The sequence below is a fragment of the Pyxicephalus adspersus genome, chromosome 5 (assembly GCF_032062135.1).
Source record: "Pyxicephalus adspersus chromosome 5, UCB_Pads_2.0, whole genome shotgun sequence".
NCBI lineage: Eukaryota > Metazoa > Chordata > Amphibia > Anura > Pyxicephalidae > Pyxicephalus > Pyxicephalus adspersus.
The window spans coordinates 35,587,424-35,605,606 of record NC_092862.1 but is presented as its reverse complement, the minus strand read 5'-3'; the positions used below and the strand labels follow the sequence as shown (position 1 = coordinate 35,605,606).

The 18,183-nt window shown below is 35.5% G+C and overlaps 1 protein-coding gene across 9 annotated transcripts in view; it reads right to left on the bottom strand.

The window, feature by feature from the left end:
• The window catches only part of ASPH (aspartate beta-hydroxylase), a 106,793-nt gene that overhangs the window by 38,606 nt on the left and 50,004 nt on the right, over positions 1-18,183 (bottom strand). For 6 of the 9 annotated variants that reach the window (XM_072411135.1, XM_072411131.1, XM_072411130.1 and 3 more), the window contains 6 exons: positions 17,803-17,850; positions 16,417-16,476; positions 15,332-15,364; positions 14,609-14,653; positions 13,175-13,219; positions 2,935-2,967 (listed from right to left, as the gene is read on the bottom strand). In XM_072411135.1, coding sequence (XP_072267236.1) covers positions 2,935-2,967; positions 13,175-13,219; positions 14,609-14,653; positions 15,332-15,364; positions 16,417-16,476; positions 17,803-17,850 — 264 coding nt within the window. Of the gene's footprint in view, positions 1-2,934; positions 2,968-5,776; positions 9,532-13,174; positions 13,220-14,608; positions 14,654-15,331; positions 15,365-16,416; positions 16,477-17,802; positions 17,851-18,183 lie in introns of those variants that run through there. The other 3 variants (XM_072411138.1, XM_072411134.1, XM_072411139.1) reach the window with 3 other exon arrangements.

The window sequence follows — 18,183 nt, the reverse complement described above, 5'->3', positions numbered from 1 at the left end:
AAAGCGACCCCGAGTGTGACTTAGGATTACCACCTTTTGCATGGTAAGTCCACCCCGAGTCACACTCGGGAGTACTGCTAGAGGGGTTAAAGCTTTAAGTAAAGATAACAGTGACTGTTGATCAAGGGAACATTCAATTGCCTCATGGAATCAGGAAGGAATTTTTTCCCGTTAGAGAAAACTAAATCAGGATTTGTTTTTGCCTTTTTCTGGATCAACTAAGTCTATAGAGTTTTATATCTGGGATATGTTTATATCCCTAGTGGTTGAACTTGATGGACTTGCATCTTTTTTTAAACCTAAATGACTATTTAACTATGTTAGGGTAAGATCAATCAGAGGATGGATAGACAAAAAATATGACTTGTAAAACTACTGATTTTCTTGAAGAACACCAATTTCCTTGCAATACAGAACTTGAAGGACTAAATTATACAGTGATTTTAGAAGTTCAAACACAAACTACTTACAAAACGTTAGTTTGTGAGGTCATTTGGGTATGATATAACTGCAAGGTGAAAGAAAACCCCAGTGTTTCCTGTACATTATAAGATCACCTTTGTGTGTCCGGCTGTGTAGATGATGTAGCAGGTAGGGCCATCAGAGCTAGAACGACATAGCTCATCCTGGGCCCTGCGTAAAATGTTCTCATTTGTGTGCATAGGAGTTCATCCTGTATCCAGTATACTTGTTCCTACAAATTAGTAATCTGTCCTTTAAAGTTAACAGCAATAAATTATATATATATATATATATATATATATATATATATATATATATATATATATACACATACACACACTATATACTGGACTTTCTTTACCTCCTCGGAGTATTCTCCATATATTTATACGAATTGATACAAAAATTAGCAGAAAAGAAACAGATTATGCATACCTAGGTATAAAAACACTGAACTTCAGATGTGTTTCCCTAATATCAGCTGTAGGCAAGGCACCTGAAAACTGCAGCTAGCACAACCTTATAGAGGGAGAATTTTGATATCTGAAATACTGGCGCCATCTGCTGTATATGGAAATAATTTGTTTTGGAAATCTTTTTTGTTTTCCAGCAAACATTATTTTTAAAATACGCAACTGTGTATTTCAAAAGTACAGCAAAGACCCCCTGCTTACTGCTAACGTGTATTCATTAAAAACAATGTATCATATATACAACACATTCTGGCTAAACGCATAAGTACTAAAACTTTCAGGTCGGTTCATCAAAACCCATAAAAAGCCTAGGTAAAGCCAGTAAGGTAGTTACGGGTGTGGACACTAGGTGCTATAATTGGTTGCTATAGAGTTCAGTGTATTTTACAACTCAGACTTATTATACTTATTAAATAAATTTATACAACTCTCTAAAGCATCCCTAAGGATTCCTTTATTCCATATGTAGAGGGCCCAAAGGTACTTTGGAAGAAACATTTGTGAGCAGCCAGGGTTGAAAGTTCTGATAGATTACAGCAGCAAGAAAAAAAACGTTTGGTTCAAGTTTAGAATGGAAATATGGGCCGTAGTCTATTAAAACTTTGCTATATTAAAACTGATAGTGCATATAGAGGTATAAACAAACCTGATCAAAATTAAAATGCAAATAATTCCTCCAACAAGGCTATACTTGGTATCTAAGCATCCAATAGCGAAGCCAAAGCACTGTCAGATGGAGGGGGGGGAAAAGGATTGCATAAGGGTAAATAACAAATTGCAGAAAGCCTGTATTTGGATAGAACCGTTAAAATGCTCTTTTTAGCACTTTCCTCTCTGAATTTTCTGTAGCTTGTAAAGGTTAAAGCAGACCTAAACGTAAAATATTTACTTTACATAAAAGGGTAGACAACCCCTTTATGTAAAGAAAAAATTGTATTTTCCCAAAAAAAAAAAAAAAAAAAAGGGTGCAGCACCTTCCTTCTCTGTCTTGATTGCCGCAGCCTGCACAGTGAGATCGGCAATCTTTCTCACCATCTATGTCACCTGATCACGTACCTGCGCAGTGCGAGACGGGTGACGTAGAAAGAAGAACCCGGAAAAAAAAATGTCAGTGCTCGGCACTTTCTCTGCCCTGGGGCCTAAAGATGGATATCGGTAGAACGCGGGACCTAAACTGAGAAACCTCCCGTAGGATATGCGGGATAAAAGGTAAGTGTGTTTTTTTTATTGTTCGTTTAGTTCTGCTTTAATTTTAAAGTTCTTTAGAACAATATTATGGTTAAAGTGCAACTCCACTTTTATTGAGAAAGACAACCCCTCCCATCTAAGTGCATTGCAAGGATTTTAACAACTTTTGTTGCAGATTCCTATCACTTGTGTGCTTAAAAAAATTTTTTTTATCTCATCGTGTTGTTTCCAGACGGATTTCTGAAAAGGAAGGCTTGTTTCTCATAGTCACTTGAGTACATTATATTGCTATAATGAAGAATCCTGCATCTCTTTTAGTAGATGAACCCTAGGGTGTATCTTCCTAATAATGAAATGTGCATTCAATGAATGCCTCCAGGTTGACATATTGTATGTCTGTGTATATATATATATATATATATATATATATATATATATATATATATATTACATTTGTAGAAAATTACTGTGTCATCAAAAGGTAATTTTTAATTACATAAGGTAATTTGGTTTTGCACCAAATGTTATATTATTTTTTGTAAATGTGGAGTTTTACATTAATTAATGAGGCCAAGAATCAATGCACAAAGAATAGTAGCACACAGCAAACAATCCTCTCATCTTTCACTGACCTAAGTGGAGACGTAAAATCCAATTGGCAGTGCGATAATAAATACATCCCTAGGTGTGTGTAAATATAGCTGTGCAGAGAAAAGAAAGATTTCATTCTGTGTTTCATGTCTAGTTCCTGACACAAATGTGGACATTAGTGAAGAAAACAAATGCAATACGCATGAAGCAATGTTTATACCTTTCTCATTTTTCTGAGAGAATGATTCATTTCCTGTGAAAAAAAAAAAAACATGAACATTTTACTGTAACATATGCATCAAAAGAGTAGGAATGCTAATAGACTTCTGATTCATACAACACAGTGCTGTATGGGCTGCACAGACATCACATACTACTAACCTGTTTCCATGGGGAAATAGAACACTTATATGACATATGTGCTGCTTAATAACTTTTAACCAAGCTAAGCCTATCACTTATATTACGAAAGTAAGAAAATTAACCTTTACACAAACTTTTATATAAAAGGAATGTGGTATATATAGGGATCCACTGCTACAAATAATTGTAAATGTTAGAAGTAAATTAACATTTAAATCCATCAGTAACGATTCTGCATCTAGAATCTCAGCAAGAATCCTTGCTTACATATTTACATTACAATTAGTGATGTCTCATCCTTCAAAATAATACTAGATATAGACAAAAGAAACAAATTGGCATTTTCCTGGCATAATAGTAACAAATAACTTTAGTCCATTAACATGTAAATAAAATCCAAGTAACCAAAGTTTATTTGTTTATACTGAACTAGTACAAAAGTACCTTGTAAAAACATAGATCAGAATCACTTATAACCTAAAATGTAGGTACAGTATGTTTTCCTATTTTTTCCTTCAATTACTTTTCTCAAAATTTCTGCCCGACACCTTTTACAGCAGAGGTGTAAAACTCAAATACACAGTGGGCCAAAATTAAAAACTTGGACAAAGTCGCAGGCCAAACCTGAAACTAAAATAGCACCGCTACTACCATTCCCTGCGTCACGAAAACAGTCCAATACAGGGCTTAATGTTATGAGCGGCTGGAACTCCCTCTTCACTGAAAAAGCACCACTACTGCACTTCCATGCGTCTAAAAAGCAGTCCAATGCGGGGCTACACATAGGCAGAGAGGCAGCTGGTTTATAGAAGGGAGTGATGCAGCTACTACAATTCCCGGCATTACTTGCGTCTATAAAACAGTCCAATGCGGGGCCACGCATAAGCAGAGAGACCGCTGGTCTATAGATGCGAGTGATGCCAGGAAATGTAGTAGTGGCGCTATTTCAGTTCAGTGATGAAAGCGAGCCGGTGGCAGCCATCAAGACGGCTCGCTTTCACCACTAAACCACAACGAATGTAATTAACAAAAATTATGTTTCTCTAATTATGCATTTATATCTGGGATAATTCCTCAATTCCTCAACTTTATACCAATACGCCAACAGATCTGACATAAACTAAAAATTATACCAAGAACTGGCTCACATAAGAAAACTTCAATACTGCATTGCTATGAAGCTTTACAGATTGTAGATGAAATGTAAAATGCTGCATGTAAAGATCACACACACTACGCAATAATCAGTACTTACTAATCATAAACCCCCGATAGTATCCTTCGAACAGACACTTGTTGATACATGAAATTACCAACATACAAAATGTCCCAACTAATCTGTATACGTATGGCTTTAACTACCTCAACACGTGTCTTCGAATCCCCTGAGGAAGCCCACTGGAGCGAAACGTGTCCATTTAAGACCACAACTTTGTGTTGAACAATATTACGAACTATAAGATTTAATTATCCATACCTTGGTCTCCAGAGAATCGTAAAAAGCCAAGTCTTTATTTATTGTGAACATGATCTCAATAACCAATTATGAGATGACTATTGTCACATGTTTCTTGTAGTATAACTTCTACTGTTTTTTAAGGTTTATAAATAAAGGATTTTACCAGTTACAACATACGAAATTTGCCATAAAAAGCCACTGTTACTTTTTTTTTTACAATTTTTTCCTACAATTAGTTGATCTAATTGACTTGGCAACTACTAGAGTAGTACTTTAAGTTAGTGTTGTGTGGGATATACTTCCTATTCTTTACACATTTTTATCATTGCCAATCATATGCTTTGATTTTGTATTTAAACATTGCAAAATAAAAAGTGATGAACGGGAACAGAAGGCGAAAGATATGACGGGTTTTCAGAAGGATCAATATTTTAGGATTTGCCATTTGACCAACCAAGAGAGGCCACATTTACTAATATCTTTCTGAATTTTATACTAGGGGAAGGCATAGTTATTTTTAAACGAGTGATATTGAATAAAAATAGTGAAGTAGTATGATCCCTAGGTGGGAGATTGCAAAGTAAATTGGGTTGTGTTATCTATCACTAGTTTCAAACTACAGAATTTAGTTTAGGTAGTTAGGAAACAGTGCCTAACATTTCTAAAATATTGTGTACTTCAGCTAGGGTAGAAGCCATGTCAGTAAGAATTAGAATTAATGCTATCTTTAATTGAAGATGAATCCGCATCAAAATGGGGTTGTTACTAAAGGTCTCTATAAAAGGAACCATTGGAAAAAATAAATAAAGCAGAGAGTAGCGGGAAACTTCTTTGTACAAAAACCATTCATTATGCCAGTCATTTTTAACCTTGATAACCAGGTGATATGGGATCCTTTGGTTCCTTCAGAGGTTGAAAGTTCTTTGGACTGTGGCTGATTGACCTCTCATCTCATCTGGTCTAAATGCAAAGCCAGTGGTACAACATCAATGATCTTTTCAGCTGGCTGTAAGCATGAATGTTTTTCCACTTATCACCAATGCAAGGGACAATATTGATGAATTTATCTTAAACAGAGTTTCCAAGAGGAAGTGATAAAGTAGTAATAAATATGTTTCAGTGACCATAGGTCCTCTTCAGATATGCTATGCACAATGTTCTTGGATGATATTGTATATCGCATGGTGGCAAACTTTGAAAAAATAAATAAAATAAAGACAATAATAACACAGAAAACTGGTTTGCTCTTCAGTATTTTATTTGAGACAAAAAATACAAAGAGGATTACCGGTATTTTACATTATCTTGAAAATCCTATTAAATTTATCAAGGTTGGCACACTTTCATAAAACACCAAGCTTTAAAAATCAGGTATGGATTAACTCCAAATAAAAATCACAGCATGAGACAAATAAAAAGCTACAATGATACTGTCCCATACAAAATGTCACAATGTTTTTCACTAGATAGTCTATTCACAGAATCGGCTACACAATGTATTATTAGGCATGAATGTAAACAACCCTGTTTTGTAAAAGATGGAAATTACAAAATGTCAATTATGTTTACCTTTAAGACCCCCACACAAAATATGGCTCTGTTAAAAATATGTATTAGTATTCACAAAATAGATTATTTTTACTTCCTATTCTAAGAAATAAAAAAAAAAAAAAACAACTCACATCTTTGGAATATTATTGCTTGCCCACTCTGCCTTGGAGTGAAATTTTTTTTAACAAAATGTTGTGCATATGGACTTGATACTACACTCTCCTTTTAGACACCCCATTGGCCATGCTGTTAGGACATCCAATAATAAAAAACAAACGTGCAATGATTCAGTCAGTTCAACTTTTGCAATTACTTTTAATCAGTATGATCAATGATAAATTGATTAAATTATTTGTGATTTGCACCATTTTGGTCCACGTTGACAAGATACCAGCAGAAGATAATTTACAAGGATTTACAGTGACACATACCAGTTCAAACTGGATATCAAACATTTTTTACAGATATTACTATACTACACCTGTCCTTCCCTATCCCTTTGGTTGGTAGGTAATCCTGAAACACCCACTGTTAACGAAAAAGCACTTGCTTAAACTTTGTTGACTTACCCAAAGAAATAAGTCACTACAATTTTCTCTTAACCGCCAAACAAAGCCAAAATTACAGGGCATACTGAACTAAACTGGGTACACAGCAAACAAGAAGAGAATACTACACCCTTCACGATTCCCTACTAACCCAGTAAGGTGTTCTTTGGATTCTAAATGCACTAGGTTAGATAAGATTGATTGCTGGGAATTCGAGAAAGATGGATATCTAGTAATAGTAATAAGAAATACAACTTCGAATGCTAATCACATACACCTTGTTGATAATCTCTGCCAGAACAGCTATATGAACTCTGATCTTCCATTAAGATTACACATACATTAGCTCTGAGGATTATGGGAGGAAGCTTGAAGCAGCATTTTTGCCAGAAATGATACTGTATTGTATATAAATAAAAATATACCCAATACCAAACATCCAATATCTGGGTATGGCTTTTCAGTCCTAACTAGATTATAGTTTTCCAAAACTATGGCTTTTCGGTCATAATATTATAACTATAAGAACCTTTAATAAATATTATATTGTGAACCACCTACATATCCTTCTTCAGTCATATATAATATCACAGTACAGGTTTAACCCAGAGCTCATCCAAGAGCTGTCAATTCTATGTAAGGCTCCTTTACATGTATTCCTTTGACTTTCATTATCATTCTCTGTCCATGGACAGTCTGTGTACAATGTACACCGCCTTTGCTTCAATGCTGACTACATTTGACCAACACTGGTTGGGCAGACTTTTAAAAACTATTCCAACTTTTACAGTAAATTACTCCTCAATTTTGATAAAAAAAAAACTGGTATAAAGCCATATCAATACAGTGAAATGCTGATTAGGTTACACCAATTAGACTAGGACCCACTGGCTAGATATTCTTGATTTATTTCATTTTAACACACATAATGGCTGCCAGAACTGACTTAACCATGCAACACTATCTTTACAACAAGGCATGGAGGTCATTACAAGAGAGCTTACACAGACATGGTACATGGAAACTAACCGTTTTCATTTACAATATAAACTTTAATTGTTTCCTTCCTGCAAATAGCAGGTTTAATTTGTTCAAGTTTTAGTTTCTACGAATACCACACTGTATTACATAACATAAATGCTTCCCACAGTAAAGAGAAAAACTGTTTTTAAAAACCACGGGATGCCAGTGTATACAACTCTACAGCTTACATTGTATATTATGAATAGAATGCCGATGCCCAGATATCCATAGCATGATTATAGGGTAAAGATTCACAGCTGCACAGCATATGAGGCATCGCTCATTCTTTTCATACTACACTGGGCTCCCGAATAAGTTGAGTGTCAGAACGCCATAGTCATACCATAAACATGTCCTAAAACCCTGAGTACTGTGCAGCCTGACAAGGGAAGAGGTCAGTAGAAAAATACTACAGCTAAAAAAAAAACTTCTGCTCAGAGTTAAGCTGCTATACTCCTATAATAATACCAAAAAGTAGTGATTGTCTATGCATAGCACAATAGAATCTTTATAATACAAAGTGCATTTAACTTTGAAGGAGGAATACTAAAATATCTCTCAAAGGGCCAAATTAGTAAAAGCTTCTGAAATGTCAACATCCAGATTCCAGCTTTTCCACCTTGTTAGAGCAGGCTGGAAAATGGGCTGGAAATCCAACTGGCTGGTCTGCAGAGACACTTCAGACCCATTGATTCATCAATAACATGGAACAAAGAACAGTTCTGATTATCTCCAGCAACCACTACTTCATACTTAGTGTTCTCCAAAGCCCCTTTTAGCCAGGTGCACCAGCCGGCACATTTCAGTAACTGCCTGGCTGTTTTCGGATGCTTGCTGGAAAATTGGGTCACATACAGTGGCACATTACAAAAATGATGGAAAAGGAGACATATTAGGATGGTGGGTATTAGAAACAAAGTATAGGGGGGGATAGAAAGCAAACAGAATTATAGGGGTTACTGGATACCCATGGCACAAATAACTGCGTACTAAATGTGTCACGTTGCCCTGCCACTTTTTTACCACCTGGATTACAGCTTCTCTTCACCCAGTTGAAAAACAATTTCAATCAGTCACACACCAATAGATATGAAAAGAAAACGGAGACTGGTTGATTGCTATGGGCACCAAAGCATTCAGACACTATTATGCATGAAGCCTGCAGCAAATTCAAATACATAAAAAATGTCTAAAAGGAGGTGTGTGTTGTGCTCTGTGTCCGCCATGCTGTAGTGCATAGGCCTAGAATTTACTGTAAGCGCAAAAGTACTAATCTGCCACCCGCTTGTATTTTGTGCTGCTAAAAAACAGTGAGATCACACAAAACTACCACCCCTAAAATCAAGAAAGATTAGAAAAAAAAAAGTTTTACTGTTAGTGTTCATTTATCCATTATAAATTACACACAAAGGCTCAAGCGTACCCTACAGGAGGTTTAGGTATGCACCCACAACATAAGTAATATATTAACATCTAAAAACAACCAGACCCAATGCTGCTACTTCATAAATAGATTAACAAACAGCCCACTAAATAGGTACAAACAAAATCCAAAAAACTTAGAAACAAAACAGGAACAAAAAATATACACATAAGGAAACACACAGATTTTGGCTAGACTAAAGTGAAATACATATTCTAAAATTACCATTAAAAAAAAATAAAACGCACAGAAAAATCTCAAGACATTAAAAAGTGTACCCTAATAAAAAAAAAAAAAAAGTTCTAAAACGATACGTTCTCTCCCAGAAACTCAGGAACTGCTTTGTAATTTACTTCATGGGTCCAATAACCCCCTCTGCTCCCTTGTGAAGTGTTTGGTTAGGGCTGGTCCTCTTGATGTAGGGGCAGTCTTTTTGAACTTCTTAAGTATCTGTAAAAATAAGGGGAAATCTAAATTAAGGACCAACCAAAAGCATACGAGATTTTATTGTTATCAACACAAATCAGGTTATAAGCCAGACTTGGTGATGTGCTTGGCATGCATAAGACCATAAAAAGTCTGTCTCTGTTGCAACGATTCAGTTTATGGGCATGTGCAGGAAAAATAAAGATCTCCCATATGCCAAAGAGAAATACACCATTGTATTAGAGTCTGGGTTTGCTGGGACCAGGAACTGCAATATTAACTTTTACTTCCAAAATCAAACCTTTCAAAACTTTACTATTGTGGCCTGTCTAAAAAAATGCAACAAATCGCAGATCTAACCACTGTATTTTATTAGACAGACCTTAGTCCACTGAATAGCAGACCATCATTTCCTAAATACATAGAAAAACCTTGCAATTAAATAAATAAATTTGAAAACATTTGATTTACTGTAGAAAGGAGCCAAATTAACCAGAGAAAAATCTCATTACACTAGAAATTACCATTTTTAAAGGGTACTACTAGTAATAATATATAGGTTTCGTATATAAGATTATTTGTAAAATGAAAACTAATCTTCTATATTAACTCGAATTTCTAGGTAGCATTTAGAAGCAATGAAAAATTAACAGCATTTGATCTCTGCCTTTAGGTCGTCCCCTACAGTTTTTTTTCCCTTTTAATAGTGATTGGGCTTTTTGGTTGAGCATTTGGAAGGCGTAAATCCACCTCATATGGTTTTCCATTTTTAAAGCCAATATTTTGCAAGTACAAAAATACTTGTTGATCTTGCAGGTAACTATTTTTCTTGTAACTTCTTATGCACTAAACTAAAATGTCAGCTAAATTTTATCAGCCTTGCCAATTATTTTATGGACTATACAACACCTCCTACGTCTGTAAATGAAAAGAGGGAGTACAGACTAAAGGGACAACGCTACACCTTCACACATGCAGTAGGGCGAGTGTTCTCACCACTGGACAGAAAAGTGGTTATTGGTCAGGCAAAATATGAAAATAAAGGATATAGATTATTTTTTAGCTTTTGGGTTTATATATGCTTTACTTGTAAACTGACCGTGTATACTTGTCTCTACATTAAGTTGCAATAAGTACTTGATTCTGACCCCCCCCCCCATGAAGTAAATTGCAAAGTGAGCTACAAGACAACAGCCTGTCATTTTAAAGATGCAACTTTTTCAGGATGACACCCATACTTTACTCCCAGACAGGTATGGAAGAAAACATCAAATGTACAACCTGGTTTAATTGTAGCATATATTTCCTATTCCTACATTAAGGAGTATAACCCATCCTACTGCTTTATATTCAGTCTTTAACCTGTCCTTTCATTTCCTCTCCCTTGAGAACTTTAATGGAAACCCCCAAAGCCTTATCACTTCAAAATTTCTAAATGGCTGTTTAAACACTGCTTGTTTAGAATTCCTATAAATCCCGTAGGCTATGCATGCTTCCAGTCCCTAATCTTCTACAAGTATGAGCAAGCACAGCTAAAGGGCTTTTGGGAATGTTCTAAGGACCAATCTACAATATTAAAGTTTTTTTTTTTTGTTAACCTCGTATCACCTGTTGCTTCTTTTAAGTTGCTTTTTAGTTGCTTCTAATAAACTGTACAGATGGCAGCCAATACGGCCAAATTAATCAAAACAAATGTATAGAGGATCTGAAGATGTAGTATCAAGTAAAATGCATAGTCAAGAAGTCTGTCAACTATATATGATATGATGACATGATATTATATATAATCAATAAATTAATATATAGATATTTATCTAAAATAGACTGCATATCAGGTTTCAATCCCCCCGGACTCCCACCATACAAATCACACAAAAACATCAACAACAATCATTCACAGATGACGGGACGCTAGGTAGGTGTACCTGAACTCACAAAACACTTCCTACCACCACAAGCCATGCTTTTAGCATACACCTCTAGACAAACTGATGCACACTGAACTATTTACTACAAGTTGTTATCTGTAATAAAACCTAATTCCAAAAAAAAAAAAAAAAAAATGCTTCTTTAACGCTTCTGTTGGGAAGAAAAAAAAATTGTACATCCAACCATTTCCCGAGTGCCCAGAACATCATGAACCTAACTTCAGGGGGTATATTCACACAGCCTAGGTTCACAATGCAACGTTGAATACAACAGTGCACACATGTTGCATGTAAGCAGTTTTATCCAGAAGGTAAGTAAAGCCGCGGGCTGTGTTTTTGAAAACACCAGCATTGGTATGCATTGTTTTAGGGTAATTTGCATGGGCTGCCCAAAGTACAAAACACAGAAAAGTTGTGCCATCTTTGCACCGCTGGTAAGGTGTATCTGAGGTGCCATTGGAAATTAATTGCAACCCAGCACACAAAAAGTATGTGAAGTATGTTGTGGTAGACTACACTTTTACTTGCAATCCCAAAGTAGGAACCTAAAAGAAACCCTGAAGCAGCATTTATATTAGGAAGTATTTCATCCCATTTATTATGCTCAGTGTATCCATATAAGTGGGACTATTTACGATTGTATCTTTATGTAAACATTTCAGTAAGGGTCTACTTTAACATATAAAGATTTTCATGTAACAAGTTACTTCGGTTATAAACAATCTCTGAGAGATATTTATCATATAAAGAACAGTAAACCTTATCTTCAAGGTAGAACACATAACCAATCTTTGGGGAAAGGCACCAAATGACGCTTCGGGGTCAGACAACTCACTCATTATCCATCGGAACACAAAACACAATCAAATTCATTTATGAGATTTGAAGCCACACAACAATACTGGAATAAACCTTCAGATGACACAGGAGCAGATTAACCTCAGTCTCCTGACTACAAAATGCATAAATATATATTCCCAAATATTAAAAAATATATTAAAAGATGAATCATTTACTAATTATACTACCTGACAACAGAACCTATTGACTGCCTGGAGTGTAATGTTTCAGTCTTTGACTCACCTTTTAGAACAACATGCAAAAGAAACCAATACAGGTATCTTTCTTCAGGAACATTTTTTTTTATCTAATCTGTGAACATGATCAGTTAGCAACCTAATACCCACATAATACAGCAATTCCAGAAACCACAAGGAGACTAAAAGGCCGACAAATATGGAGTGGTGTAACAATCAATATTTATGGAGTATATAGTGTGCTCTTCCCCCTTTATGATATAGATCAGAACCTCCTTACCCCCATCATTTCATTATCACACATTGCAATGTTGCTTCATAATGATGTCTTTTTTGTTTAATTAATATATATATAATTATGCAACACTAATTTACACTGAAAACCCTACAGAATTTAGAATCTAAAAATTTCAGGACGAGAGATCAGTTTAAAATAAAAAAAATAAAAATAAATTAATAAAAAATAACTACAAAAATAAAAGATAAAATCAATTTAAAAAAAAATGCTGAAAAAGTTCTTACAGTATTCCCAAAAATGTGCATGCCTACTGGCTTGTCTACTGGACAAAAACTAGATCATGTGGACATAGTAAAAACTGCAGAATCTTTGGCTATTCCAACCATCCAGTTCTTCTATATATTCTTATATCTTGGTATATTTTTTTAATTTATTTTAAAAAATTAGGAAGACTAATTACTCACCTGCATGATCTTCATGGGGCTCATCAGATGTCACAGGGTTTTGTTCTAAAAAGTAAATAAATAAATAAATAAATATAACAATGATCATTTACTTTGAGCACTGGTGTATCTTAACTAAGATGACCTGGATGAACTGACTAATACATGTCCATTGTGTAAAGGAATATGAATGGGGGCAAAAACACAAGTACATCATCAAATGTACTTAAGGGGGAGGGAATTTGAAATTGGGTAGGACAATAATGGAGAAGGATCTAGGTGTTCTGGTAGATTTTACCTAAAACTAACCTTGCAGTGCACTCCCGCACTGCTAAGGGCTAAATGCATGTTTATGCCTGGGGTACTGTGAGCAGATTCCTCCTCTGTGTGACCAATCCCCCACAGCCTCTATTGTAGGAAACTTTGTGCTAGGATCACCCATCACTTGTATCTTGGACAGAAGAGGAGTGTGCCAGCTGTGGGGCAGTGAGGCATAAGGATAGTAAAGGTACGTTTTTTTTCTTTTATGCTCCAACTAGATACTTTAATAACATGGGAGCAACAAGAGATATTTTTTTCCTTTGTACAAAAGCACTGGGTAGAAGATCTTATGCAGTTTAGGCACCAATTTACAGAAAGAAGGAAAATAGTGCAGAGAAAGGCAAATAAATAAATAGGACCTTTTTTAGGGAAGCAATCGGCTTTTAGGAAAGAATAGAGTAAACTTAGTAGGGTTGTTCTAAAGGCTAAAACAAGCATTAAAAGCCTATAAAAACTCAATGATGTCTATATAACTTTAACAAGAATTTTTTCTAGGTTTTTGTGATACAAAGCAAATCCAAAGGCTGGGGGTATCACACAGTATTTACATCTTTTGGCCATTTTCTAGACTGACGATAACAAATATTCCTTCAGGTTTGCGGATAGCTAGGCCCGCAGTATATGTACTTCATCTTATAAGTCCTATATTTGCCAAAACTATATATATGCCCAGTTTTTAACAATACAAATGTTGTCCTATACGTTAGAATTTCTCTAAAGATATGTTCATATAAAAATTTAGGTGATCCAAAATACATCCTGTAAGCTAGAACTACTTTTTTCCTAAACTTAACAGCAAACTGCTACTAGATTGTAGAATTCTCATCTGCTTTGTTTCTTTAGTTAGATGAAGAAGAAATAGGTGCCAAGTTCTGCAGACCGGCTTTACTGTTAAGTGAAACAGCTGGTTGCTGTCTAAATATCACAGTTTCTGAGTAAATGAAACAGTTGTTTGGTGTATTTATGTGAAAATGTCAGAATGTGTTATAAAGGTTCTTTACAATGGGTTATTAAAGGCAATATGCTTAAACTCAAAGGAGATACTGTGGGACAATGGTAGAATGCCTGTGTGTGTGTGTGTACATGAATACATTTCCCCCTTGTCTCCCTTTCTTGTTAAACGTGCTTACATACCTCCTGCCTGCTCATTACTCGGCCTGTCGTCATCTTCTGTGCTTTCTGTGAATTTAAACAATATATTGGAAAAAATTCCTACAAGTCAAATCCTTATGGTGTAAGAAATCTATTCTTCCCAATTGGTACGAGTCTGTCTCTGTGCAAGCTCACGTCAGAACTCTAAGTCTTCTGTAGAATTCATCATTCATCTAGTGGTTTGCTTGCTACCTTAAAACAAGGCTAAATAAATAATGATACAAAGTGCCATAGCAAGATAATGGCTTGTCTGGGATAGAACTATGGTTCAGTAAATTAAATATTGAAAAAAAATACAATAAAACACACTCTATGTAACCTGAAAATCACTCTAATTCTGGCTAAATTGAATGCACTATGTAGTAATGACTTATCCTGTGTCTAAAAGCCTAAGCATGTGGTCATGTTACTGGAGGAGACAATAAGTCAATATGAACCCTAACGCAACCCTTAAAAAAGATCCCATGGCTAGGTTTTTTTTGTCATGTAACAAGCTCTGAAAGAAGCCCCTGAAACCTATTTTAGGAAAGAAGTATTTCCTATTATTTATCCACTATATACATCTATGTATGCCTATAAACTGTTTAAAGGAAGGCTAGGACTACGGGTCCACTTAATAGGATCAAAGGGCATTTACAAATAATTGGAATCGACTACTTAAGAACTAGTAGCACACACTTAAAATAATAAGCAAATAAAACTAACCTTCTGGTACTTGTTCTTCATGCAACGTCTCTTCTGCAAAAATAAAGACATATAAGTTATAAGACAAGGTAAAGTAAAACTGTATAGTCAAACAATACAGTATAATAAGGAAAAGCCAGAAACGTTTTTTTTTTTTTAAAACTGGTATTTGTACTTATTTTGCATTTTGAAAAACAATTTGTACCTGTGCTGCCCCCTTCTCTACACCATGTCCTGGTGTGTTAGCTAAATTAGCCGATGGTCTCTGAATATACTAATCTCCACACTAACAAATACAACTCTTCTTGCTGAGAGTATCAAAATTGAAAAAACAATACAAAACAAAAAAAAGTCCTGAGAAATATTAGGCTGATTTAGAGAAACTACTGCAACAGTAACTGGTATTAACAGCATATGCAATAATACAAACCAAGGGACACTTCCAACTCAACACTTTTACAAAGCTAATTACAATTTGGCACAGAATTCTGCTATGCGGGCATACTCGTAAAGCACACAGTACAGGCAGCTGAGGACTGCAGCACCTGTTTTCTGATGAGATTTACAGTAAACTGAGATCAGAAAGTTGGCTGACTGCAAAAGGTGCATACGCAAGCAACACTGAAATTACACTTCTGTAGCAGTATATAGGAGCTCTGACAGATACAGAAATCACTTTGGATAAAGTTTTACAGCCTAATAAACCAGTCAGCCCAAACATTAACACCACAGAAAATACATTATTTCATTACAAAGGAAAGGGTGGGATACACAAGGCAGGAACTGATCAGCCACTCTCTTGACGGTGATATGTTGGAAGAAGAAAAAATAATGTGCAAACATAAGGAAGTTTGAGCAAATGACGGATGCACAGGGGGAAAGGGCTACATGGCCTTTCTGGGAGCTTTTGTATTTAGATTTTATAAAATAGTCTCACATCTTGTTAGTCACTATAGAAAGAAAGAAACCCCAAAAAACAGTGTCACTGAGATTACCAATACCAGTTCTGAAAAACAATAGCTTCAAGTCATGCCATCAATAAGTAAACTAGACTTTTGATTACAAAATTTTAACATCATCCAATTTGTTAGTGAAAAAAAAAATACCTGGTACTTCTGTTGCAGTGTCCTCTGTTTCCTCAGGGACAACTTCCCCTTCTGGAACAGCTGCAAAAACCACACCAATATAAGGGTCATAATACAACATATAAAAAAACAAAATATAACAAAAACCTTTTTAGATGGGGTTCCCATAGCAGTCATATCAGACATGCCTATGAGAGGCCACTGTATGCCAATCAGGAGACATAGTTCAATGAGACATTAGAAAATCTGTCTTAATATCTATTGTTGAGCCCCCCCCCAATCCCACAATCCCATCTTATCCATAATGCAGTGTCCCAAAGGTGGTCGCACCTGTGCACTGGCTCAAGCTTCTGCCAGTAGGTACTACCAAGTGTTTTCAGGTACCTTTAGCTGACCTTATTCTAACCTGCATCTTACATCCTAAGCTGTGTCATTCTGCTTTAAGTAGCTTTTCGGCTCCTTCTAAATTTTATGAGACAAGAATGCAGCTTTTTAAGCCAGTGTTGTAGGACCTTCGCAATAAATTGGTAAATTGGCAATAAATACCCATATCAGTCTTCAGCGGTGGACTCTTAAAAAGAAACCAGCCATGAGAGAAAGTTTTACACAGTTGCTGATAATCTTCTAGAATTGTTGGATACCTAGCTGGGATGGTTATCAGCTGGCCTCAGTATTTTCAGTTACTGTCCAGAAACAAGTGTGAAGACTTATGACAAACCTTAAATACCTTTTCCTTGGGTGGTGATTTAACAATATTGAAGACAGAGAATGAGCATTAACTAATCGGTTGAGTTTAAATATGAACTGGAGCCTACCAAAGTACCCAGACAAGACAAGAATGGGTGTCCGGGAGCTGTAGGGTGTAGGTCTCTTAATATCTAATGATCAGTTTATAATGCTAAGAGTTCAACTAACATGGAAATAAGCTGATCTCAAAAACTACACTCCAAGACCAATTCACTCTCTGTGCACATCCTGCTTCAATAGCATTGGAAGAAAAACAGGGACAATGCTAAAACCTGGGCCTGTACCCACCACCACTGATCACTATAAGCAAGCTAATGAGATGGGCTGGCAAGACATAATTTTTAAGTTTCTAAATCCTTCCATTAATGAGCCCAACTGTAGGATATTTAAAGTGTTGCTGAATTTACATTGAGGTTAGTTTACATGGCCTACTTTTACATGTAAACAGAAGTTTTTTAAATTCCTCTTTAAACAAGACCTATAGATATAATGCGAAGTATGTATAATGAAGTAATTATAAGTGTTAAAACAGCAAGTTCTCTTCAGACAGAAAAGTAATTATATAGGCAAGAATTTGTTTGTAAATAACAAAGTCTAAAAGAAAAAAAACAGACTAGGAAAAAAAAATGAGACATCCTAATTACTTTTCTTTGGACATACCTTGATAATCCGCTGACTCATCGACTTCTGTCTGAGTAGGCTCATTTTCTAACAGAATGAGAAAAAGGCAAAATATGAACGATTTACAAGCTCTGTTTATTCTAAAATAGATTCAAGTTGACCAATAAATAAAAAAAAAATACTTTACATTTGGTCATGTGGACTAGATGTGATAAAGGGAATGAACTGAAGTTTAGGTTTGCTAATCTTCCATGGTTCGGACATAAAATAACCAGGCGGCTGTTTTTAGAGAAAGAGACAAATACGACAGAGGGAGCTGCATCTACACTATTAGATTTTTTGTGCTTCTTTTACTTTTCATTGATCCATCCCACAAGAACAGCAAAAAGGTAATTGCAGGTAACAAGTCAAATCAATCAG